The 25,905-nt window shown below is 40.0% G+C and overlaps 1 protein-coding gene across 2 annotated transcripts in view; it reads right to left on the minus strand.

Annotated features, from left to right (window-relative positions):
* The window catches only part of SVEP1 (sushi, von Willebrand factor type A, EGF and pentraxin domain containing 1), a 205,318-nt gene that overhangs the window by 45,143 nt on the left and 134,270 nt on the right, over nt 1-25,905 (minus strand). For both annotated transcript variants that reach the window (XM_078436599.2, XM_078436598.2), the window contains exons 31-37: nt 25,649-25,822; nt 24,515-24,634; nt 22,710-22,886; nt 22,399-22,483; nt 21,328-21,519; nt 20,217-20,384; nt 899-1,571 (exon numbers count right to left, since the gene is read on the minus strand). In XM_078436599.2, coding sequence (XP_078292725.2) covers nt 899-1,571; nt 20,217-20,384; nt 21,328-21,519; nt 22,399-22,483; nt 22,710-22,886; nt 24,515-24,634; nt 25,649-25,822 — 1,589 coding nt within the window. The remainder of the gene's footprint in view (nt 1-898; nt 1,572-20,216; nt 20,385-21,327; nt 21,520-22,398; nt 22,484-22,709; nt 22,887-24,514; nt 24,635-25,648; nt 25,823-25,905) is intronic.

Raw genomic sequence — 25,905 nt, forward strand, 5'->3', positions numbered from 1 at the left:
AAACAGATGAAGAAAGCTCCCTTATCTTATATACACCCTCTTCCAATGGAATGCTAATACAGCTGAGCAAAGGTGTCAAACAGAAGGTTGTTACTGTTGTTTTAGAATATAAAGGAGAAAAGGTATTATGTATGTGTGGGTTTTTACATAGTGTTTAATTAGAATATTGTCTCTTTAAAATGGCCCTTGATTTGGGGAAATAGATCCTCATTACTGTTTTCTTTTTTGTTTAAGTAGGCTTCATGCCCAGTGCAGAGCTCAACATGGGGCTTGAATTAATTACCAGGAGATCAAGACCTGAGACCAAGAGTCGGACGCTCAACTGACTGAGCCACCCAGGTGCCTCTTATTACCATTTTCTTGATGGACTTCATGAGAAGGCACATATTAATATGAAAGGAAGATATGTGTGGATCTGAGAGAGCTCTTTGTCCTGGTGAATCTACCGTTGGGTCCACTGAAAGAAACTTGCAGAAGCTGCATTATAGTGAACGGGTGGTTCACGCCATCTGCTGTTTAAAAATTAGAAATGATACCAGATGTCTACAGGTTCCATTAGACCTTGTTTTCTACAAAATCTACATCCATCTTGGAATAACTTCTACAAAGCAAAACAATATTGTATTAAAATTGGTTTACTCTAACTTCATAGTTAGGACCAAGGTGTTGCTACAAAGCACTTCAAATGTCTCTACGCCAGCAGAAGGTAGAAACTCTACATTAAAAGGATTCCTAACCTCTATCAACTTCTTGCCAATACTCACTACCTATAGGGTTAGCCACTTCTGTTTTTCAACAGTTAATTTGCTCAATGCCCTGCTTCCGAATCCCCGGTTAGGTGCAGTGGACTAGCTGTCAGTAACAAAAGCCACAAACTACTCACTCATCAGTCTCTTACCTCCAGAAAGCCATTCTCAACCTTAGGTGGTTCACTGCAAGACACAGGGTGGCATGTGGGTGTGGGGCTACTCCACTGTCCTGTGGCTTCACAGGTGCTCTTCTTCTCCCCTTTGATGTAGAACCCTCTGTTGCAGCTGTAAGCCACAATGGCTCCAAAACTGTAGTTTGATCCACTTGCATAGCCATTCAGGATGCTTGGTGGCTCTCCACACCGCACGGGGATGCACCGGATGGACATGGGGGAAGGGCTCCACTGCCCGCCTCTCAAACATTCAATCTTTGCTGAGGTGTTCAGTACAAAACCTTCTGTGCATTTAAAGCTCACAACTGACCCTGCTGCAAATTTTGCTTTGCTCACAGATTCCAAGATGCTATAGGAAACAGATGGAGGTTTTTCACAGAAATGAGCTATACAACGGGGCATGGCCTGACCTTCTGGGGGAACCCACTTGCCCTGGGCATTGCAAAGGAGCTGGGAATTGTCTGCCAGGCTGTAACCATCTGAGCAATAGTAGAATGCAATGTCTCCAAATAACCGATGGGCAGTCTCTGGAGAGGCGTGTTCCACATTGGGGGGCTCATCGCAGGAGACAGCCAAACACTGCTGGTTACTTCCATTCCACTTGCCATTGGCCAGGCATTCAATGGTGTCAGGACCAGCGAGGGTATAGCTATGAGATTGGGAGGAAGGGAACAATAACTAAGCATAGTATTTGAGAAAAGGTATTTGCATCTTTGTATATTCTGTTTTTATTTTTTTATCGTTCCAACAATGATTTTGCTTTCATTTGTTATTCTTTAAAATAGTATTTGCTAAGATGGAGGCATAGTAGGGGGACCCTAGGCTCATCTCGTCCCTCAAACACAACTAGACAGCTATCAAATCATTCTGAATAACCAAGAAATCGGCCTGAGGACGGACAGAACAAACTGCACAACTAGAGGGTGAGAAGAGGCCACATCAAGAAAGTGCAGAGACGGTTTGGGGGAGAAATGGATCACAGGTGCTGCAGAGGGGAAAAAGCCCTGGTGGCGGACAAAGGCGACAGAGAAAGCCCTCAGGGAAATGCACACAGAGAGTGCTTCCCCAAAGCGATTGGCTGGGAAAATGAGAGGGGCTGATTTTCGTGAGTTTTTGCAACCAGCAGGGCTTGAAGACTGGAGTTTTAAAGATCAGCAGGCGTGGCTGGTGTAGAGACCTGAGGACGCTGCCCTGCTCCTGGAGAGAAGGCAGGCAAGCGGCCCAGGGGCAGATGGCGCGATCTGAAGAACACCTAAGCCACACGAGGAGACTGTTTGCTCTTCTTGGACAGCATCCGTGGGAGGTGGCATTCACAGAGTTACCTCTGCAGGGACAAAACAGCCGGCATTTCTCCCCCTTGCCCCACAGCATGAATGCAGAGCCACTAGCAGTAAACAGCACAGCACCGACGCCGGCTGCCTGACCTTCTTACACCAGGTCCCACAGCCCTGAGCTCTGCTGCTACCACCCTTCTTGGGCAAGTCTGCCCCAGCACCGATGCAGCGGGCTCCTTTCCCTTTCAGACCAGCACAAACCCCTGCCCACATCATGTCTTCTGACCAGAAAGTTCTGCAAGGCTTCAGCTCTAGTGGAGGTAGCATCAGGTCTTACTGAAAAAGCAGAGCAGAGCACATCTACTTAAGGCTCACTATACTCTGGCCAAGGACCAAACACTGCCCACAGCAGGCAAGGAGAGTCTCAGCAGATGACTGGCCTAAAGGACAGAGCAGCTAAAACATAGCAGCAGAGTATACTCAGCACACACCAGACACCCCCGGAAGCCCCAGGCCCTGGACACCATATGACCTCTTCTTCACAAAGCTGTTCCTCTCAGAAGCAGGAAACGTAACAGGTTTTTCCAACACAGAGAAGAAGACAGAGCCAGACAAAATGCCAAGACAGAGGAATTCATCCCAAAGGAAACAACGTAATAAGGTCATGGCCAGAGAGATCTTATTGAAACAGATATAAGCAATGTGCCTGATGGAGAATTTAAAGCGACAATCATAAGGATACTTGCTGGGATTGAGAAAAGAATGGAAGACTTTAGGGAGGCCCTCCACAGAGATTAAGGAACTAAAAAATAAGCAGTCAGAAATGAAAAATGCAGTAACTGAGATTGGAAATAGACAGGATGTAGTGAACGCAAGGCTGGAAGAAGCAGAGGTACAAATAAGTGATCTAGAAGATAAAATAATGGAAAATAAGGAAGCTGAACAAAAGAGGGAAAGAATTATAGAACATGAGAATAGACTCGGGGAACTCAGTGAATCCATCAAATGTAATAACATTCATAAGAGTCCCAGAAGAAGAAGAAGAGAGAAAAGGGGACGGAAAATTTATTTCAGGAAATAATAGCTGAACACCTCCCTAATCTGGGGAAGGAAGCAGATATCCAGATCTAGGAGGCACAGAGAACTCCCACCAAAATCAACAAAAGGCAGGCCAACACCAATGCATATAATTAAATTTGGAAAATCTGGAAAAGCAGCAAGACAAAAGATGTCCCTCACTTACAAGGGAAGAACCACAAGGCTTGCTGGAGATTCTCAACAGAAACTTGGCAAGCCAGAAAGGAGTGGCATGATATAATCAATGTGCTGAATGGGGAAAACCTGCAGCCAACAATACTCTATCTAGCAAGGGTATCATTCAGAACAGAAGGAGAGATGAAACGTTTCCCAGACAAACAAAAACTAAAGGGGTTCGTGACCACTAAACCAGCCCTGCAAGAAATATTGAAGAGAACTCTTTGAGTGGAAAGGAAAGACCAAAAGTGACAAAGACAAGAAAGGAACAGAGAAAATCTCCAGAAACAACAACAAATAATAACATGGCATTAAATACATTCTAATAATTATTCTGAATGCAAATGGATTAAATGTTCCAATCAAGAGACACAGAGTGTAAGAATGGATTAAAAAACAAGACCCATCTATATGCAGCATACAAGAGACTCATTTTAGACGTAAAGACACCTGCAGATTGAAAGTGAGGGGATGGAGAAACATTTATTGTTTATCACGCAAACAGGCATCAAAAGAAAGCTGGAGTGGCAACACTTGTATTAGAAAAACTAGATTTTAAACCAAAACCTGTAACAATAGATGAAGAAGGGCACTTTATCATAATAAAGAGGACTATCCAACAAGAAGATCTAACAACTGTAAATATTTATGCCTCCAATATGAAAGCACCCAAATACATAAAACAGTTAATGACAAACATAAAGGAACTAATTGACAGTAATACAATAATAGTAGAGGACTTTAACATTCCACCTACATCAATGGGCAGATCTAGACAGAAAATCAACAAGGAAATAATGGCTTTGAATGACACACGGGAACAGATGGATTTAACATATATTCAGAACATTCCATCCTAAAACAACAGAATACACATTCTTTTTGAGTGCACATGGAACGTTTTCCAGAACAGGTCACATATAGGCCACAAAACAAGCCTCAATAAATTCAAAAAGACTGAAGTCATGTCATGCATCTTCTCTGACCACAACACCATAAAAATAGAAATCTACCACAAGAAAAAGATCTGGAAAGACCACAAATACACAGAGGTTAAATAACATGCTACTAAATAATGAATTGGTGAACCAGGAAATAAAAGAAGAAATAAAAAAAATATAGGAAAACCAAAGGAAATGAAAAAACATCAGTTCAAAATCTTTGGATGCATCAAAAGTGGTACTAAGAGGGAAGTTTATAGTAATACAGGCCTACCCCAAGAAAGCAAGAAAAATCTCGCATAAACAACCCAAACATACACCAAAAGGACTAGAAAAAGAACAACAAACAAAACCTAAAACCAGTAGAAGAAAGGAAATAATAAAGATGAGAGCAGAGATAAATGATATAGAAACTAAAAAAGCAATAGAACAGATCAATGAAACCAGGAGCTGATTCTGTGAAAAAAAAAAATCAACAAAATTGGTAAGCTTCTAGCCAGACTTATCAAAAAGAAAATAGAGAAAGGACTCAAATAAACTCACAAACGAGAGAGGAGAAATAACAACCAATACCACATAAATACAATTATAAGAGAATGTTATGAGAAACGATATGCCAACAAATCTGACAACCTGGGAGAAATGGATAAACTACAATCCTACAAATCCTACAAACTTATAAACTACCAAAACTGAAACAGGAATAAATAGAAAACTTGAACAGACCAATCACCAGTAAAGAAGCAAATCAGGAGTCAAAAATCTCCCAGTGAACAAAAATCCAGGACCAGTTGGCTTCACAGATGCATTCTATCAAGAGTTAATTCTATTCTCAAACTACTCTGAAATATAGAAGAGGGAAAACTTCCACATTCATGCTATGAGGCCAGCATTACCCTGACACCAATAAAAACTCCACTAAGAAAAATTCCACTAAGAAAGAGAAACACACAACAACATCCCTGATGAACATGGATGTAAAAATTCTCAATAAAAAACTACCACATTGAATCCAACAATACATTGAAAGAATCATTCTCCAGGATCACTTGGGATTTATTCCTGGGTGGCAAGGGTGATTCAGTATTTGCAAACCAATCGACAAGATACAGCACATTAACAAAAGAAAGGATAAGAACCATATGATCCTTTCAATAGATGTAGAAAAAGCATTTGACAAAGTACAATGTCCATTCATGACAAAAACCTTCAACAAAGTAAGGTTAGAGGGAGCATACCTCAACATAATAAAGGCCATATATGAAAAACTTACAGCTAATATCATCCTCAATGGGGAAAAACCGAGAGCTTTTCCTCTACAGTCAGGAACAAGGCAGGGATGTCCACTCTCACCACTGATATTTAACATATTACAGGACGTTCTAGTCACAGCAATCAGACAATACAAAGAAATAAAAGGCAACCAAATTGGCAAGGCATAAGTCAAACAGTCACGGTTTGCAAATGACATGATAGTCTATATAGAAAACCCAAAAACTTCACCAAAAAATTGCTAGAACTGATACATGAATTCATTAAAAGTTGCAGGATACAAAATCAATGTACAGAAATCTGTTGCATTTCTATACATCAATAATGAAGCAGCAGAAAGAGAAATCAAGGAATTAATCCTATTTACAAACATACCAAAACCCACAAGATACCTAGGAATAATCCTAACCAAAGAGGTAAAATATCTGTACTCTGAAAACTATAGAACACTAACGAAAGAAATTGAAGAGAACACAAAGAAATGGAAAAACATTCCATGTTCATGGACTGGAAGAATAAATATTGTTAAAATGTCTATATTACTCTAAGCAATCTGCACATTTAATGCAACCTCTATCAAAATACCACCAGCATTCTTCACAGACCTAGAACCAATAATCTTAAAATGTGTATGGAACCACAAAAGACCCTGAATAGCCAAAGCAATCTTGAAAAAGCAAAGCAAAGCTGAAGGCATCGCAATTCCAGGCCTCAAGTTATATTACAAAGCTGTAGTAATCAAAACAGTATGGCACTGGCTCAAAAACAGACACATAGATCAATGGAACAGAACAAAAAAATCTAGAAACAAACCCACAATTATATAGCCAATTAATCTTCGACAAAGTAGGAAAGAATGTCCAATGGAAAAAAAAAATCTCTTCCACAGATGGCTTTGGGAAAACTGGATGGCCATATGCAAAAGAATGAAACTGGACCACTTTCTTGCACCATACACAAAAATACATTCAAAATGGACTAAATACCTAAGTGTGCAACCTGAACCATAAAATTTCCAGAAGAAAACATAAGCAGTAGTCTCTTTGACATCAGCTGTAGTAACACCTTTCTATACAGGTCCTCTCAGGCAAGAGAAACAAAAGCAAAAATAAATTATTGGGACTACATCAAAATAAAAGCTTCTGCATAGTGAAGGAAACAGTCAACAAAACCAAAATGCAACCTACGGAATAAGAGACGATATTTGCAAATGACATACCCAATATAGGGTTAGTATCCAAAATATATAAAGAACTTATATAACTCAACACCCAAAAGCAAATAATCCAATTAAAAATGAGCAGAAGACATGAACAGACATTTCTCCAAAGAAGACATACAGATGGCCAACAGACACATGAAAAGATACTCAAAAATCAGGTATTACAAATCAGGGGAATACAAATCAAAACCACAATGATATATCACCTGACACCTGTGAGAATGGCTAAAACTAACAATACAGGAAATAACAGGTGTTGGCAAGGATGCAGAGAAAGAGAAACCCTCTTACACTGTTGGTGGCAATGAAAACTGGTATAAGTCACTGTGGGATAGGGTATGGAGGTTCCTAAAAAAGTTAAAAATAGGGGCACCTGGGTGGCTCAGTTCGTTAAGTGTCCGACTCGTGATTTTAGCTCAGGTCATGATCTCACAGTTTGTGAGTTTGAGCCCTGCATTGGGCTTTGCACTGACAGTGCAGAGCCTGCTTGGGATTCTCTCTCTCCCTCTCTGTGCCCCTACCCTGCTCATGCTCTCTCTCTCTCTCATAATAAATAAACTTTAAAAAAAGTTAAAAATAGAACTACCATATGATCGAGCAATCACACTACTGGGTATTTACCTAAAGGGTACAAAAATACTAATTCGAAGGGATACATGCACCCTGATATTTATAGCAGCATTATCAACAATAGGCAAATTATGGAAAAAGCCCAAATGTCCATTGACTGATGAATGGATACAATGTATAAAATGATGTGGTGTGTGTGTATGTGTGTATGTGTGTGTGTGTGTGTGTGTGTGTGTGTGTGTGTGTGTGTGGTGGAATATTACTCAGCCTTAAAAATAAAATCTTACCATTTGCAATGACGTGGATGGAACTAGAGTGTATTCTGTTAAGTGAAATAAGTCAGAGAAAAACAAATACCATATGATTTCACTCATACATGGAATTTAAGAAACTAAACAAATGAACATGGGGAGAAAAAAAGAGAGGAAAACCAAGAGACAAGACTTTTAACTATAGAGCACAAACTGCTGGTTACCAGAGGGTAGGTGAGCAGGGGGATGGATGAAATAGGTGATGGGGATTAAGGAGGGCACTTGTTGTGATAAGCACTGGGTGTTGTACATTAAATGTCAAATCACTAAATTCTACACCTGAAACTAAACTTACACATTATGTATGTTAACTAACTGGAATTTAAATAAAAACTTGGAAAGACAAAAAATAATATTTACTGCTTGAATATTGAGCTTACTGATCAAATGATGCTCCTTTAAGATATAGAAATATATCTTCATATTAATATTAATGCTTGTTTAAGTAAGGGAAGTGGACTTACAATTTTGGCTATTTAAAAAACTCTAAAAATTGTTGCACATTTCTTTAAAAATAAGAATAACTCAGTTTAAATTTAGAACATCATCTGTCTACATATGGTTTTAGTTGGTCGATTTTATCACTAGTCTTTGAAACAAAAACTCTAATGAACCATATGTGGCCCACACATAATTCATGCATTTACTCATATTCAATGATATTTAAAGCAGCAATTATAATTTCAGTCCGCAATGTTTCCTAAACCCTCAACCAACCAAGCGTTAGCGTTTGGAGCTGTGTTCCACATACGGCTCTGCTATTCAACCAGTATGAATCAACTTTGCTTAATAACTCTCAGTCTTTCTTTCTGCCTTTAACATATTTTCCCATAGATGATGACAGATTAATGATTTGCAAAACCTTAAATTATTCTCAAGGGCTCTCTCAACAAAGTGGAACACAGTATCATGATACACAGTATTAGAATAATTATAATGGAGTCATCCTTATTTTTTAAAAAATTTTCTTAATGTTTATTCATTTTTGAGAGACAGAGAAAGAGAGAGCATGAGTGGGGGAGGGGGCAGAGAGAGAGGGAGACACAGAATCTAAAGCAGGTTCCAGGCTCCGAGCCGTCAGCACAGAGCCTGTGAGATCATGACCTGAGCTCAAGTCAGACCCTTAACCAACTGAGCCACACAGGCACCCCTGGAGTCGTCCTGATCTTGATTCTTTCTTTTGAAGAGAAAGATACAGAGTTTTAAAGGAATGTCTGGGGCACCCGGGTGGCTCAGTCAGTTGAGTGTCCGACTCCTGATTTCAGCTCAGGTCATGAGTTCACAGTTTCTGGGATCAAGCCCCATGTCAGGCTCTGCACTGACAGTGCAGAGCCCGCTTGGGATTCTCTTTCTCCCTCTCCTTCTGTACACCCCCGCCTCAAAAATAAATAAATAAATAATATAAAGGAACATCTAACACCTGATCAGTCCGTCATTTTGCTACTAATGAAGGATAAAAGGACTAAAATAATTTGGCAATTAACATAATCCTTTTTAGACATACAAATTTCTTCATTTTACAGATGAGTTAATGGTGGTTCCACAGGTTGAAAGAACCTGTCTGGAGTCACACAGCCGCAAGTAGCAGAGTTAAAAATCTGCCTTTGATTTACTAGATTCTAACACTTATACCTTTTCCATGACATTGTTCTGTTTCCCTTCCTTTTTCTTTTTAAAATGAGGCAGATCACAATTTGCAGGTGTCCCGTGGAAACTGCATTGCAGTGTCACTAGTACAAATTATTTGACCCACCCTTCAGCAGAGATTCTCAAGTCATTAGTTAGCAAACATTTCCCCTGAGGTCCCTTTTAGTTTTATGAGGGATCTGCTATGATAGAGAGCTTTGAATCCCTTCGCCCTCGCTGTCAAGATTCATGAAATCTGTAGGAAACAAGGATCAAGGAGAAAAAGGCACAGCATCAGCAGAGATGTGAGCATCCACCTTGCTTACGGCCATATATCATGCTGTGGACAGAAATGGTCTGGAAACACTCATAGACATCCCTAACAACTAAGCGCAGGGTCTGCTACAGTTCATGGCGATCGATAAGCTCTGCTCTTTCTATTAGAAATCAAACTTAGTAAGTTTTCAGATGGCTTCTGTCTAGAAGGATACAGGAAAGTATCCAAAGACAATATGTAAAGGCATAACGTTTTAAAAAAATCCATTATCCCAGGTTTGAGTGCCCAGATTTCACTGTTTCTATGTTGAATGTGCTCTGAGTAGAAATTCCATTTGTAGAGGCTCCTGAAGTTTTGTATTTTCATAGCACAATTTACATCCTTTGTGCACTTTGAACCGTGCATCATTATTTTCATGGGTCCCTTGATGCTCCTAGCATCAGTTGATTGGCAGAAGTTCACAGACGTCACCTGAGACATCCCTGATTTATTAGGATCCACTGTGCCATCTATAAAATGCTTCCTTTATTTCATGGGACCAGCTACTCTGAGGCAGAAGCATCTGCCTCCAGAACGTTCCTTATTCTTCGAAGCCTCTTAAGGATACAAAAAATTGTGTGTAGCAGTTTGGCAGCACTTTGTAAGGCCTCTGACCCCTGATCTTCAGGAAAATCTCCACCAACGACTCCTCCCTAACGAAAAATCACAGCAAAGCTCTTCTGTAAAGTAGTGGAAGATTACCACCAAAGAAATATATGATGAATAAATGAATTTAAACAATGCATTTTCAACACTACCCATAATTTCCTGGAACCTACAATATCTCTTTCTCTGACCTAAGATCTTAGCTTTTCTTTATTACTCTCAATCAGCATTTAGTCCTTCATTAAAGAATTCTTAAGGACCATGCTATGCGCTAGAGTCACTTCCTTAGTACACAATGCAAAGCTAATGCATTTGCTTGTTTTATGCATCTGTGTCCATCCTGTATTCCTTACCCCATCCACTGCCTGGCGTACTGTAGGCCCCTTCACACCTAGAGAAGTTGCTTAAAGGAGAAACGATTGATTCTACCTGAAGAATGGAAAGAGGAGGAAAGCCTTCCCTATTGAAATGGCTTTTGAGAGGAATCATCAGAGAAGACGAGCAGAAAAGGAGTCACTCAAGGCTGAAAAGTAACATGAACAAAGGGTTAGGAGTATGGTATGGGTGGGGCATTCTGGAAACTTACAAATAGTTAGGAATGGCATATGAACACCTGAAGAAGGAAGTGGGGATCACTAGGATCTTGTGTGTTGTGGCAGGTGCAAGTGAACAGGATATGGTTTTTGACAGTGTCTTTTCCAAGGATACTCAGGTTTTGGCAGACAAAATGTTGCTAGAGCAGAAAAATACTGAAGTGGTGTATTATCTGGATGACCCAAAGAGCACTGATTCATAGAAATAAGCAAGTTGGGAGTTTCATATCTTGTGAATGCCATCAAACTCTGTCCTCAGTCCCTATGGTGCATCAGTTTCCAAGAAACACATAACAGTAGGGTGGGGGATAAGGATTTTTATAGTCCAGTTCTACTAATGTTTCTAATTACAAGTGTAAGACTTAACAAAGATAAGAGGCAAAGGTCCTGCACATACACAGTAAAGTAAACCTGCATAAATGGCCGGCTTGATGACGGCCAATATGAGTCTTTAGTGTTTCACTGAATGTAAGTTGAATGAGTCAATGGTGACATCCTTAAAGGATGACTGATTTCTAGAAGCGCATTTATTTAGAAAGAGAAGAGAAATGAAATAAATTTTTATCTTTGTAGGTATGTGTCAGCCTCTCGATTTGGCATTTTTATCTCTGTTATGTTCTAATTTGCACGTGTCAGTGTGCATTATGGCTTTGGGTACCAAGATTGAAAATGGACTGCAGACCTACAAAATAGGCTCAGAGAGTGACTCTGAGAGGAACAGGCTTGTAATCACATCCATTTAAGAGGAACAAGTGCAGACTGGAGGCTGAGTTGGCTGAAATGTCTGTCTCTCGGCACCAGAGTAAGGGATCCTTTCTCAGTCAGGAGATGTGTGAAGGGCTGGGATCTTTTCCTGAAGCCTCCCCATTAGCTCTAATGATCCCTTTGCAGGAGAACCTCAGGACCAAGCTATGAATACTCGAAGGTGTGAAAAAATTTATACTGAGTAGTTTCAAGAAGTGAAACCAAAGCTGGTACTTGAGACCAGATAAAATATTCAATAAAGATGGGGATTGAGGTTTATTAAAAAAAAAAAAAACAAAACAAACTCTTCCGGGGCACCTGGGTGGCTCAGTCAGTTAAGTGTCTGACTCTTGATTTGAGCTGAAGTCATGATCTCACAGTCGTGAGACTGAGCCCTGCATGGGGCTGTGCGCTGACAGCATGAAGCTTGCTTGAGATTCTCTCTCCCTCTCCCTCCGCCCCTCCACTGCTCACACGCACCCTCTCTTTGAAAACAAAATAAAAACAAAAAGATGATCTTCAAAATATGTCAGGTAGTCTTTCAAGATGCTAAAGAAGGATATATTTTCCAAATGACAAAAGAAAATAGGAGTTGTTAACTATTGGCTATAGATTGAATTATAATTGGTCTCTGATCCGACTGCTGCATTACTTCCTTATGTTTGGAGTCTGAAGGTGTGTTATGATTTCTGGGGAACATATTTCACCTGCTCATTTGCTTAAAAGAATCATTTAAAAAACAAACAGTTTTGTACAGATGATGACACACACCCTATTTTGGCCAGCAAAGCAGGAAAATTGGAATTGGCACAAATCTCAAGTGCTGGAATATTTAATATTCTGTGACATATTGTATTCTCATTCAAGAGACACTGGGGACACTATTACAGACCCTCATTTAAAAATCAGGGCCTATACGGGGCGCCTCGGTGGCGCAGTCGGTTAAGCGTCCGACTTCAGCCAGGTCACGATCTCGCGGTCTGTGAGTTCGAGCCCCGCGTCAGGCTCTAGGCTGATGGCTCGGAGCCTGGAGCCTGTTTCCGATTCTGTGTCTCCCTCTCTCTCTGCCCCTCCCCCGTTCATGCTCTGTCTCTCTCTGTCCCAAAAATAAATAAAAAACGTTGAAAAAAAAAATTAAAAAAAAAAAAAATCAGGGCCTATGTATTATATAACAAATTGTTTTACTCTGTAATTCCAAGGAAAAATGACCCACTGGTATTACAGTGATGTCATAGAAGGGAATACTCCAGGATGCATTTGCTGTAATTCATTAGCATCTTTCTGGAATAATGTTGAAAAATTCTTTGAAAATGGGCAGAGTAGTCTTCAGATGCAATTTTCAGTGATTTGATTCACACACTGAGTGGAAGCCTACTAAGGGAGCATGTGTGAAGCTTTATGAGAGAGCTCCCCAGTGGATTATTAGCTCTTCTCTTTTTAAAAGAAGAACCTTAAAAGAGCCTTAAAATAGCAGCATAGATATGTAAAGAGCCGCAATTTAATAAGAACGATAGAAAGTATAAATTTCCATCAGCAGTTAATTCTGTTTTCAATTAAAAATGATCAAAATTTTTATCTTAGTATAGTCAGTAATTGAATTTAAAAATCTATATAATTAAAGACGAGCCAAAGGGAAACATTCTATTAGGATTTTAGGATATCAATGACTCTTCTTTCCCTCTGAGCTTCTTATCAAAAGAACAGACACATAAGGATGAAAAGGAAAATGAGAGACAAGTTACCATTTTATTAACTTGGGCAGACAGCTGAACACTTCCAGCCCAGTATTTTGATAAAAGGTGAATTTTAAAGACCAATTTTAGGGCAGGAGGCAGAAATCCACTTCTTGCTTCTTTCTTTCCCTGACACTCATCTTACCACTCCTGTCTCCTAAAGTATCGGCTCTTCCATCTAGAGTTGAGAGCGGTTCACTCCCCCTTATTTCAAGGAAAGGTCTGTACAAAGGACAACGTCAATATGAGAAGAAACAACGCTGAGACTGAAGCAAGAATGTGTGTATGTGGACTCACTAAGCAGGCCTGGGTGGCTCACTAAGCAGGCCTGGGTGCCCTGTGTGCAGGGCAGTGGGAGTTGAAGCAGCTGGAGAAAGAAAGAGGCTCTAATCCTCATATCAAGCCAACAGTATCTTGGGAAGCAGAAAGAGACCGCCAAACAGGCCCATCGCACAAAAGCCATCACTTGCACACAGTGATGCCATCCTGGAAGACACAGTGCATGCTGGCCTATGCCAATCAATTCCTTGGGGGAAGAAACACAAAAGGAATGGACAGACAGAACTTCTACTTCTGGCCATGCCACAGTCTGAAACCTTCCCTCTACCATATTTGATGGAATATAACAAAAGTTATTATGCACATGCCAGAAATAAGGAGGGAATTAACAGAGAAGTAAGCCTGTGACTGGATGCTGCAATTGCCATGGATTGGGCAGGGAAGGGAAGAAGAGGTGGTAGGAAATATAACTTTGGAGTTGAAACAGGGGAGCAGCCAAGTATCGGACATGGATCTTTGTCCTACAAGGACATTCATTGAAAGGACATTCACTAGAAAAATTCCACCTAGAGGCCCAGTGAGAGGAAAAGTGAGATCTCTGTATTTGTTGGGGCCCTGGGTGGGTAAAGAAAAAGTCCCTGCTAAGGTAGTAGTCCCTGGGTCTCATCTCACGTGGATTTGATGTTAGAATTTATACTATTTACTTTATACGGAAAGCCTTCAAATTTGTAAATTAAGGTAAAATTGGGTTCTTATCTGGTGATATCCCCTGGGTTCCTGATAGAAAAAATAATCCACATACTTAAACCATAAGGGATTGTCATGGAGAAAACAAGTTTTGCTTACTCTAAGGACACAATATGAAATTACAAAACATACATGATCATGTTTTTCATCATGAATCAGTCAGCAGGCAGAACAGCGAGATTAGAGTACCAACAAATTGAGACAGTAAAAAAAGTTCTAACATTAAAAAATTATATGAAATAAGTGTGTTGAAATAATAATAAAAAAGACACAAAATCCTTTCAAAAAAGGAAAAGATATTTAAAAAGAAAAGATATTAAAAAGTTATTCAAAAAGAAATATTTGAAAAATAAACAAATATAAATTCTAGAAGCAAGAATATATAAAGTACATTTTTAAAAAAATTGATGGACTCATTTAAAAGCAGATTACAGATAGTAGAAACTGTAAACTAGATGATATATGTGAGAAAATTACCCAAATTGCAGCCCAAGTTTATAAACAGATGGAAAATGTGACAGACTAATAAACACGGAGAGAGAAAGGAAAGGTCCAATACATAAGGCTTAAAGAAACAGAGCAAAGCGAAAGTGAAGAGGAGGGAATATTTGAAGTTAAGATAGCTGAGAATATTCCAAAATTGGTGAAAGATGTGAATTTTCAGAGGTAAGAAGTACAATGAGTCCTGAACAAGATGAATGACAATATAACACATTTTTAGTCATATCATAAGGAAATACTAAAACAACAAAGACATATTAAAAATAAAAAAGCCAAAGGGGAAAGATATTACTTATAGTGGAACAACAATTCATTCAGAATTTCTCGATCTCCGCACTACTGACATTTTGGGCTGGACACTTCTGGGTTGTGGGCTGCTGGTCTATGCATTATAGGCTGTTTAGCAGCATCCCTAGACTCTATCCATGAGAGCTAGGAGCACCTTCCCCTCAACTGTGACAACCAAAAAAAGTCTCCAGACGTTGCCAAATGTTCCTGGTGGGCAACACTGCCTCTGGTTAAGAACCCCAAGCAGACTGATGATGGAATCCTCAATAGCAACATTAGCAGCCATAAGGCAATGGAATAATATTTTCAAAAATGTCTTAGGAAGAAAACTATTAGTGTAGACTCGTATACCCAGCTAAACTGTAATTCAAGAGCAAAGGTAAAGTACTATTATTTTTAGACAAAGATTGTAGAACATACGTTTGGTGAAAAAAAAAAAAAAACAAAGGATATACTTTAGGAAGTGGAAATATTAAACCCAGAATTAAGGAATGGGATGCAAAGAGCAATGGTGATGAAGAGATTAATAAATGTGAGTAAACCTAAATAAGCGCTGACTATATTAAAAAATTACTAATTTGGAAAGTTGTAAAAAAAGGGAAATAAAATATAGTGATGGGACGTTTAAGATGAGAGGGGCGTCAGAAGTTATTCATGCTTTCCAAGATCTTTGAGTTGTTCAGAAGAAAGGCAAAGATATTCAGTATGACCTCAGGGTGGGGATGATTCCTTAAATTTGACAAACACACACACACACACACACACACACACACACACAAATATAAAGTAAACAACTGATAGATATCAAATAATATCTCCTAAGGTTTAAAATATGCATATTTCATGACACAACACTAATTCTTGGTGTCTGAGCCAGAAACAGTCTCACTCATATGTACCAAGAAACAGGTGCATCTGATATTTACTTCAGAATGGTTACATCAGCAAATAAAGTGGAAACAAATTAACCTTCTACCAGTAGAGAAATGGGTGACCTACAGATAGTTCATTCTTCCAAGGGAATACCTTATAGTAGTCAAGATGAATTCTGTTAATTTACACGTATCAATAGAGAAGAGTGTAAAACACGTGGTAAGCAAAACTCAAGCTTCAAAAAGACACTTAAGAGTACTAAGAGTCATATTCAGAAATTGAAAGACATAAATCAATAGAACATTGTTTATGGAGACATACATATGGAATAAGGGGAAAATGAACATTTGTTACTTCGGGGAGAATGGGAAAGTGATGAGGACGGCTTCTCGTTACGTTTGAGGTACTTTACTGTATTATTTTTACTTCATACTGTATTTCTTTCATGAAAAGAAAGCTATTATAACTATGGCAAAAAAATTAATATGTACTTGTCTCTCAAGAATGGATGCCCAGTAACTTTAAATACAGATTAATGACTTTTTGTGGTTTTCTGTATATTTCAAATGTCTCATTGGCCATTTGGCCAGACAAAAGAGGAGTACAAAGGCTTTCTTTCTATCTGGCCCTCCCTGTGGCATCCCAAAGAGGAGGGAGGGTATGCAAAGGGGCATCAATGTTCTTCCTCTCGCCTAAACTTTTGCTTTCAGAAAAAAAATGAAAGCTATCTCTTAATAGTTTTTGATGTTTTTCATTTAGAACAAAATGTAGATGGGCAGTGATGTGTGACTGCGGGTACTTTCTATTAATTTGATTAACTATTTAAGATAGTTGCCCCCTAAATTATTAAAATGTTATCACTGTATACAGCAATAATGGTGACAGAGAAAATAAAACAGCCATTTTTACACATCGCACTTCATGCATGTTTAAAGCACTTTCTTAAAACTGTTCTCAGGCCTTCTAACAGCTATGTGCTTTAGGTGGGTAGATTCGGTTTCCATCTTTTCAATGGGATGAAACCTCCCACAGAGCGTCCACTTGCCTAAACCAGGAGGAATATGTAAGATAATGTGGCCCAATACCTTCATGTTTTAACTATAAAGCTGGAATACTATTTATTCTGCCAAACTTTCATTGTTGTAGAAGGGGGCACATGAGATAATTCATGTGAAAGTCCTCTGAGGAATGTAAACCCTCTATGAATGTGTGGATTTGTTGTAATTTTTATTACTGCCTAGAGTACTTTTAATAAAATCCTTTTGTATAATATATAGACTTAACATTAGGCAGACTCAGAACTCTTGTGACATATTTTAGGTGAATTATTCGTAAAGAAAAGAAGAAAAATGTTAATTTGCATCTACAGAGTGATCTTTAATATGTAAAAATATTTGTAGACAAAATTCTGGGAAGAAATACAGTAATTACTACCATTTACCTTTGGGTAATTAAATTTTTTTTGATGTTTATTTATTATTTTTTAGAGAGACAGAGACAGAGCGTGAATGGAGGAGGGGCAGAGAGAGAGAAAGAGAGACAGAGAGAGACAGAGAGAGAGAGGCAGAATTCAAAGCAGTCTCCAGGCTCTGAGCTGTCAGCACAGAGCCCAATGTAGGGCTCAAACCCACGAACTGTGAGATCATGACCTGAGCTAAAGTCTGGTGCTTAACTGAGTGAGCCACCCAGGCATCCCTATTTTTGGGTAATTTTTTAAAATATATTTTTTGAAGATAAAAAGCTTCTGCACAGCAAAGGAAACCACCAACAAAACTAAAAGGCAACCAACGGAATGGGAAAAGATATTTGCAAATGACATATCGGACAAAGGGCTAGTATCCAAAATCTATAAAGAGTTCACCAAACTCCACACCCGAAAAACAAATAACCCAGTGAAGAAATGGGCAGAAAACATGAATAGACACTTCTCTAAAGAAGACATCCGAATGGCCAACAGGCACATGAAAAGATGTTCAACGTTGCTCCTCATCAGGGAAATACAAATCAAAACCACACTCAGATATCACCTCACGCCAGTCAGAGTGGCCAAAATGAACAAATCAGGAGACTATAGATGCTGGCGAGGATGTGGAGAAACAGGAACCCTCTTGCACTGTTGGTGGGAATGCAAATTGGTGCAGCCGCTCTGGAAAGCAGTGTGGAGGTTCCTCAGAAAGTTAAAAATAGACCTACCCTATGACCCAGCAATAGCACTGCTAGGAATTTACCCAAGGGATACAGGAGTACTGATGCATAGGGGCACTTGTACCCCAATGTTCATAGCAGCACTCTCAACAATAGCCAAATTGTGGAAAGAGCCTAAATGTCCATCAACTGATGAATGGATAAAGAAATTGTGGTTTATATACACAATGGAGTACTACAGGGCAATGAGAAAGAACGAAATATGGCCCTTTGTAGCAACGTGGATGGAACTGGAGAGTGTGATGCTAAGTGAAATAAGCCATACAGAGAAAGACAGATACCATATGTTTTCACTCTTATGTGGATCCTGAGAAACTTAACAGAAACCCATGGGGGAGGGGAAGGAAAAAAAAAAAGAGGTTAGAGTGGGAGAGAGCCAAAGCATAAGAGACTGTTAAAAACTGAGAACAAACTGAGGGTTGATGGGGGATGGGAGGGAGGGGAGGGTGGGTGATGGGTATTGAGGAGGGCACCTTTTGGGATGAGCACTGGGTGTTGTATGGAAACCAATTTGACAATAAATTTCATATATTGAAAAAAAAAAGAAAAGAAAAAAAGAAAATATATTTTTTACTTAAGAAGGTGTCCAGGTTTGGGATCTCAATCGGCTATTCAAGTGTTTGACTCTCAGGAGCTTTTTGCAAAAAAAAAAATTGTCGCCACCTGCTGGCAGTCCTGTATTCTCGGGACTGTCTTCAACCCAGGTGAAATGAACTTCAGCTTCTATGGTAGAATAGAAACTTCACTGTCATTTGTGCTCCAGTCATAATAATGGCAAGGTTTGTTGAATTAAGTTTTTTTTTCTTTTTTTCTTTTAATTGAAAAATTTTTAATGTTTATTTTTTATTTTGAGAGAGACAGAGTGTGAGCAGGGGAAGGGCAGAGAGAGGCAGACACAGAATCTGAAGCAGGCTCCAGGTTCTGAGCTGTCAGCACAGAGCCTGACATGGGGCTCGAACCCACAGACAGATCATGACCTGAGCCCAAGTCGGATGCCTAACCAGCTGAACCATCCAGGTGACCCTTTTTTGTTTTTTGTTTTTTCTGCTTAGGCTAGGCATGATACCATTTTATTCCTCACAGTATCCATAAGAAGTGTGAGACTTTAATGAGATTATTTTTATGTAGGACAATTGAAGCCCAGAGCTTTTCCCCAAAGCCACACAGTGAATGACAGAGCTGAGATGCAAATCCAGAAAGCAGCAACTCTTCTGCTGTTGCTGCTTCCAACTGTGTGAAAAACACCTGCTGTAAATCTGGAGCGTGAAAGCACTATTAATGGTGAAAATATTTCTTGAAGAAGTAAGGGGGGAAGCAAGCAATGAAATGCATGTCAGAGGAGCCGGGATTCTCCTTCACTTGCTTGTTGCCTGCCTGAGATCTTAAGCAGACCACCCTCCCAGAGTGAGCCCCCCCTTTCTCTGCACTTCCACAGTTTTTGGAGGATCATATGAAACAGTGAGTGTGAAAGCTCTTTGTAACCTGCTTCCTCGTTTTTCAAAATTTATCTCTGAATGAAACGAGATCATTAAAAATATAAAAACCTGAACTTTATTATCTTTTGTCCCTGTGGACATGTCACCTTTATGTTGTGACTTAAAGTCTTGCCTTCAGGTTTGCAGAAGATAAATATGCAACTGCCTATTTAAATGTGTTTTTCTCATCTCTAAGAAAGGTGTAAAGATATTTTCCACTGCACTGCCCAATATCCATTATTCAAGGCCTAATTTGATAAATTACTCTAATTCCAGGAAAACACTGTTCCCACAGGAGAATATGCTCCCTTTCTGCTGTCAGGAAAAACAAGAGCATAAAACTCTCTGTGGCTTTGGCTGCCAAGAAATTTAATTTAGTGTCCAATGGAGCCCATCTCCACAGTTGGGGGTGCGTCCGCTCCCTCGAGGCTCCCAATGTTTCTTTCCCTCATAGGGTTACTCACCCTTCTTTGCAAGTGTAAGTGACAGTGTTCCCAAAAGTGAAGTTGCTCCCAGTGATGACAGCATCTTTGATTGCCGGCGGCTCTCCACAGACGACAAGATGGCAGGTAGGTGGCGCTCTGTCCCAGCTGCCTGATGCCGAGCATTCAATGACAGAAGGGCCCTGTAAGCTACAGGAAAGAATGATGCCACCTCTTTCATTGGCTATTATTCACTGCTATGGAGAGGATTACATAAAAGCAGGGGAAACCCGAGCAGGCTCCAGGGTGTTTATAATAATGAATGAGCTTAGGGTCTCGCTGCAAAATAAAATGTGCTCACTGGTGGTGGCGTAGGGCACTCCAGACCTCACAAATAGGTTACCGGGATGAGAAGGGGTTAATGGGCTGGTTGGGATCCAGCAGTAACTGAGGCAGACACTCAGGAAGTCAAGGTAACTGAAGTCAAAGGGCATGAGCCTGGGCACCTGAACGTGCGTTGCTCATGACTCTGACCTCTGGTCTTCCTTTGATTTACAAACCTTACATCCCAAGGGCGTGGCTTACCCACCTTTGCTTGCCAACCTGATTCTGACTGTCTGTATCCTTCTACTTTCTGTTCACTGGATATGTTTCACTTCAGATCCTGTTGGCCAAGTTTATGACTACAACCTCTCTCTATTGTCCCTTCTGTTTGAACATACGCACATACATCCCCTCACACACCATTAATCAAATCAACCTCTTACAGTATTAAGAACCCGGGCCCTTACCTTGACATGTTTTTTGGAACATTCCATGCAATGTTGCGTATAAGCGTGGTAAGTTATTTACCACCCACTCCCCTAAAATCCAGATATTGTGTTTTGCTTTGCAAATGCTTGCTTTTATGTTTAATGACTGAATGCTTATAGTAACTGACCTAGAGCTCCCAGAGTCAAAGTTAGGTGGAATATTTTTCTAGGCATTCCTAGCACTACAAACTAGTCTTCAGGAAGCATACAAATTTGAGGCGATCTTTTACATTTAGAAATTTGTATTTAGAGTCAGCTAGTCATATACAAATGAAATCTACTGAGTGAATAACGAGTAACAGGGTATTATAGGCAGCTTGGCTGGTGTCTGCGGACGTTACCTGTATCCACTCTCACACGAATATGACGCAGTAGAAAGGTAGGTAAGCCCGCTCAAAATATATTTCCCATTATTTATGTTTTCGGGGCTAGAACACTTGACCAGTTCACACACAGGAAGAGAATGACTCCAAGAACCGCTAGCAAGACAGGATGATTCTCTAGCACCATCCAGAGTATATCCTTTATTACACCTGAAGAAGATAAAGGAAAATTACTGAATATACTTTGCTTTATTTTGCATCATCTTATGAGCACCAGAACCTTTCAAAATATTGAGGATTTACACTTCACAATTTATTGGAGGAGTTCTTTTTTTTTCCCTACTGAAATAATGCTTTGAAATTATTTTTTTTTTAAGGTTGAATATTGTACATCTTCCCCCAGGGACCCTGCTGAGTGATAAGTAGAAAAATAAAGAATTTGGCTTGCCTCCAGTTTGTGCCATGGAGTAGTAGCTGCAAACAGACAATTCCTAATTTGAGAATGGTCTGGTTTAGCACAAGTGCCTGAGATATTGGGTCTGGAGACAAAACTCCAGCTTATAACCAAGAATATTCATCAGCTTACATGGCCTTCCTCTATGACATCCATTCTCAGAACACCTCAAGGAGATGCTGGGGACAAGAATAGGTGACTGGTCAAGGGATTTAAGGGTTCTAGATAGGACTACCCATTAGGTTATTAAATTAGATTTCTTTATACTAGACATAATGAAATTAATTCCATATTAATTCAAAAACATCCTCTGGGATTCTTTTTCTCCCTTTCTTTCAGCACTATATCGCAGCCAGCATGTCATCAACAATGTATACAATGTAGTTTAAACAAAATTTTTTAGTGTTTATTTCGTTTTGAGAGAGACAGAGAGACAGAGCATACGCACAGGAGGGGCAGAGAGGAGATGACACAGAATCTGAAGCAGGCTCCAGGCTCTGAGCTGTCAGCACAGAGTCTGACACAGGGCTCGAACTCATGAACTGCAAGATCAAGACCTGGGCCGAAGTCGGACACTCAACTGATTGAGCCACCCAGGTGCCCCCTACAATGTAGTTTTAATCTTACGCACTTACTGATATGTTACTTTACTGCCATAGGTAAATGCTGAGCCATCAAAGCCTCCGTTTTCTGGAATAGCTGGTACACCACAGGAAACAGCTTAAAGGTGGAAAAACAAAGAAGGTACTGTTTTTCTTTGCTAGTGTGTACAAAAATCTCTAAAAGCTCCAGGGCAGCTCTAGGTTATCTTGTCACGTTTAAAGATGAACCTAATAGTTGGGCTTTAAATACGAAGAATATTGATACACTTAACACGTGACATTTCTACACTTTAAATCTCTAGTGCTGCCCAATGCCACGAACATGGTGAATTTACTACACATACCTTCACAATATGGTATCAGATGACTCCATTCTCCAGAGCCCAGACATGTGATTTTGGTCACTCCCATCAGCTGATATCCTTCCTCACACGAGAATGTGACTTCGGCGCCCACTGTATAAGTCTCACCATAAGAGTGGCCATTTTCTGGATCTCCCGGAGCCTTACATTTTATAGGTTCTTGAAAGGAAGAACAAGTTTTTGTGGGGAAATAAGTGGTGTTCACACAACCACGCAAGGTCTCACAGCAAAAGAGTTTCACTACCGTTAAAGTACCAGTTAAATTTTTTGGAAAAAAACTTTTGAAGGGAGATGCATGGAGGTCTGGGATATGCCGGACATTAGACCAGAACGTTTTTGTTTGTTTTTTCAGAGAGAGAGAGAGAGAGAGAGAGAGAGCTAATAAGTGAATGGGGGAGGGGCAGAGAGAGAGAGAAAGATTCTTAAGCAGGCCCCACATGGAGCCCAATGCGGGGCTTGATCCCACAACCCTGGAATCATGACCTGAGCCGTAATCAAGAGTTGGACGCTCAACCAACTGAGCCACCTAGGCAAACCCACAGAACATATATTTAATAGGCATTTAAACAACAATATTTTGGAACATCAATGACTAACAAAAATATACAAAATTGATCTGGCTGCAAAGGGAGTTATTTGTTGGGGAAGTAGCGGTGGTACCAGGGCATTTATTAGAAGAACGTTAGTTCCTCCTACCTCGCCCAACCTCATACCTACTTTTTAAAAAAAAATTTTTTTTTTCAACGTTTTTTATTTATTTTTGGGACAGAGAGAGACAGAGCATGAACGGGGGAGGGGCAGAGAGAGAGGGAGACACAGAATCGGAAACAGGCTCCAGGCTCCGAGCCATCAGCCCAGAGCCTGACGCGGGGCTCGAACTCACGGACCGCGAGATCGTGACCTGGCTGAAGTCGGACGCTTAACCGACTGCGCCACCCAGGCGCCCCTCATACCTACGTTTTAAGCGCAACTGACTTTCTCTCAAATTGATGTAAAGGCAATACCTAAGCATATTTGAGGAAAGTTCTCAAACTCCCTTTCCAAACAGGCTATGGATCAGAGACCCCTCCTACGTACAAATTTGAGGTTGGTCACCTCTTCTAGGGAGAGAAATAAGTTAAAGGGATATTTGGGGCTAGAGTTGGATAGGAGTAAATATAATACTCAAATTCTCAAAAGGGGAAGACACATTGATTCAATCTTTCTAAAGGTTATTATGGCTATGTAAGTCAAGGACTTTAAAGCCTCTGAGAAAGTAAATGCCATTATAAGACTTGATTTTGAGAATTCCTCTTCACTTCCTGTTTTACTATTTTCTGGGAGTTGCTCTCTCTCAATAAATGTAGAAAGACATCAGTGGGTTGAGGGATGGGCTCGTTTTATCAAAGTTACCACAAAATACAGAGATGTGATAAGGCAAGATGTCCCTTTTTTCCAACAATATAATTCTGTGTGGCTGAGGCAGAGGAAAGATACCGATGGCAAAGTATCTTCTTTGCTCCGATTGAGGCTTTAGAGGCCAGATTATAGTCCTAAATCCCCTCTGTTATTCTCATACCATGCAGATATTGCTTCAATATTCTGGTGATACAGTTGGCTTTTGTGTTTCAGAGACTGGGAAGCTGGGCATAGCACAGCGCTAAGGTAAAGCTCCTTTAGTCGTTACTTATGTGTCTTTTTAAAGATGGTTTATCTTCTCCACCTGTCCTTTGAACTTGAAAATAGTGTTGTGTTTTTAAAAAACATAAAAAATTAATAATCCTCCCAATTACACACGTACTAGTTACCTGCACAGTTTTTGCCATCTCCTGCGTAGGGTGGGATACAGGAGCAAATGTAGGATCCGTTTGTATTCAGGCAGGAAGCAAACTCACTGCAATCTGACCCAACTGCACATTCATCGACATCTAAAATGAAGACAGCTTACAGGTAGTGAAGTTGATTGATTTTTCTTATGTATTAAGCATTTTTTTATATTGAAATCATTACACATCGCTTAACATATAACACCGTATATATTTTCAAAAAATTTAAATACAGTAATAATGATCACATTGCAGTTACGCAATCAAAGCTATGATTTCCGAACTACTCTACAATCCAGCAACTGCACTATTAGGCATTTACCCAGAGGATACAAAAATACAGATTTGAAGGGGTGCATGCACCTCAACATTGATAGCAGCATTATCAACAACAGTCAAACTGGAGAAGGCCCAAATGTCTATCAACTGATAAATGGATAAAGAAGAAGTGGTTTATATATACAATGGGGTATCACTCAGCCATCAGAATGAAATCTTGCCATTTGCAATGACATGGATGGAGCTAGAGTGTATTATGTTAAGTGAAATAAGTCAATCAGAGAAAGACAAATACCATATTATTTCACTCATATATGGAATTTAAGAAACAAAAATGATGGGTATATGGGAAGGGGGAAAAAGAGAAGAGAGCGAAACAAACCCCAAGAGACACTTCATGATAGAGAACAAACTACGGGTTGATGGAGGGAGGTGGGTGGGGGGTGGGCTAGATGGGTGATGGGTACGAAGGAGGGCACTTGTTGGGATGAGCACTGGGTGTTGTATGTAAGTGATGAATCACTGAATTCTACTCCTGAAACCAATATTGCACTGTATGTTAATTACATACAGTACAAAAAACCTATTTCCCCAGTTTGTAGGTGGGTAAGTAGAAGAACAGAGAGATAAAAATAGTCTTGATGTTGAGCCTGGTAACAATTTAAAACATTTTTGGCACCTCTAGGGACAGCTGCTTGGTCACTATGGCTTGTCCAGGGTGTCTTGGGATGAGATGAAGTTAACAAAGGAATGTCACAAGAGAGCCTCAGGGATTTGGGGTGACTCTCTCATGGAGCTGGAATAAACGCACACAGTACTTGCCAAGATTTATCTCACCGAGGCATGATGGTGAAATGCCATTCCAGCTCCCATTATCTGTACAGAACATCCTCGAATCACCCAACAAATAGTAGCCATTGTTGCACTGGTAGGTCACTGTGCTGCCAGCATGGAAGTCCTCGGCTGAATAAAAGCCATTCTCCAACGGGGGTGGCACCCCACAGCTAATGCCTGCCACGTGACCAGGAAGAACAGAACTACGTTAGGAGAAACATGCTCAAAGGACATTCTGTTTATATTAAACTAGTAGTTCA

This window comes from Panthera onca, chromosome D4 (genome assembly GCF_046562875.1).
Source record: "Panthera onca isolate mPanOnc1 chromosome D4, mPanOnc1 haplotype 2, whole genome shotgun sequence".
NCBI lineage: Eukaryota > Metazoa > Chordata > Mammalia > Carnivora > Felidae > Panthera > Panthera onca.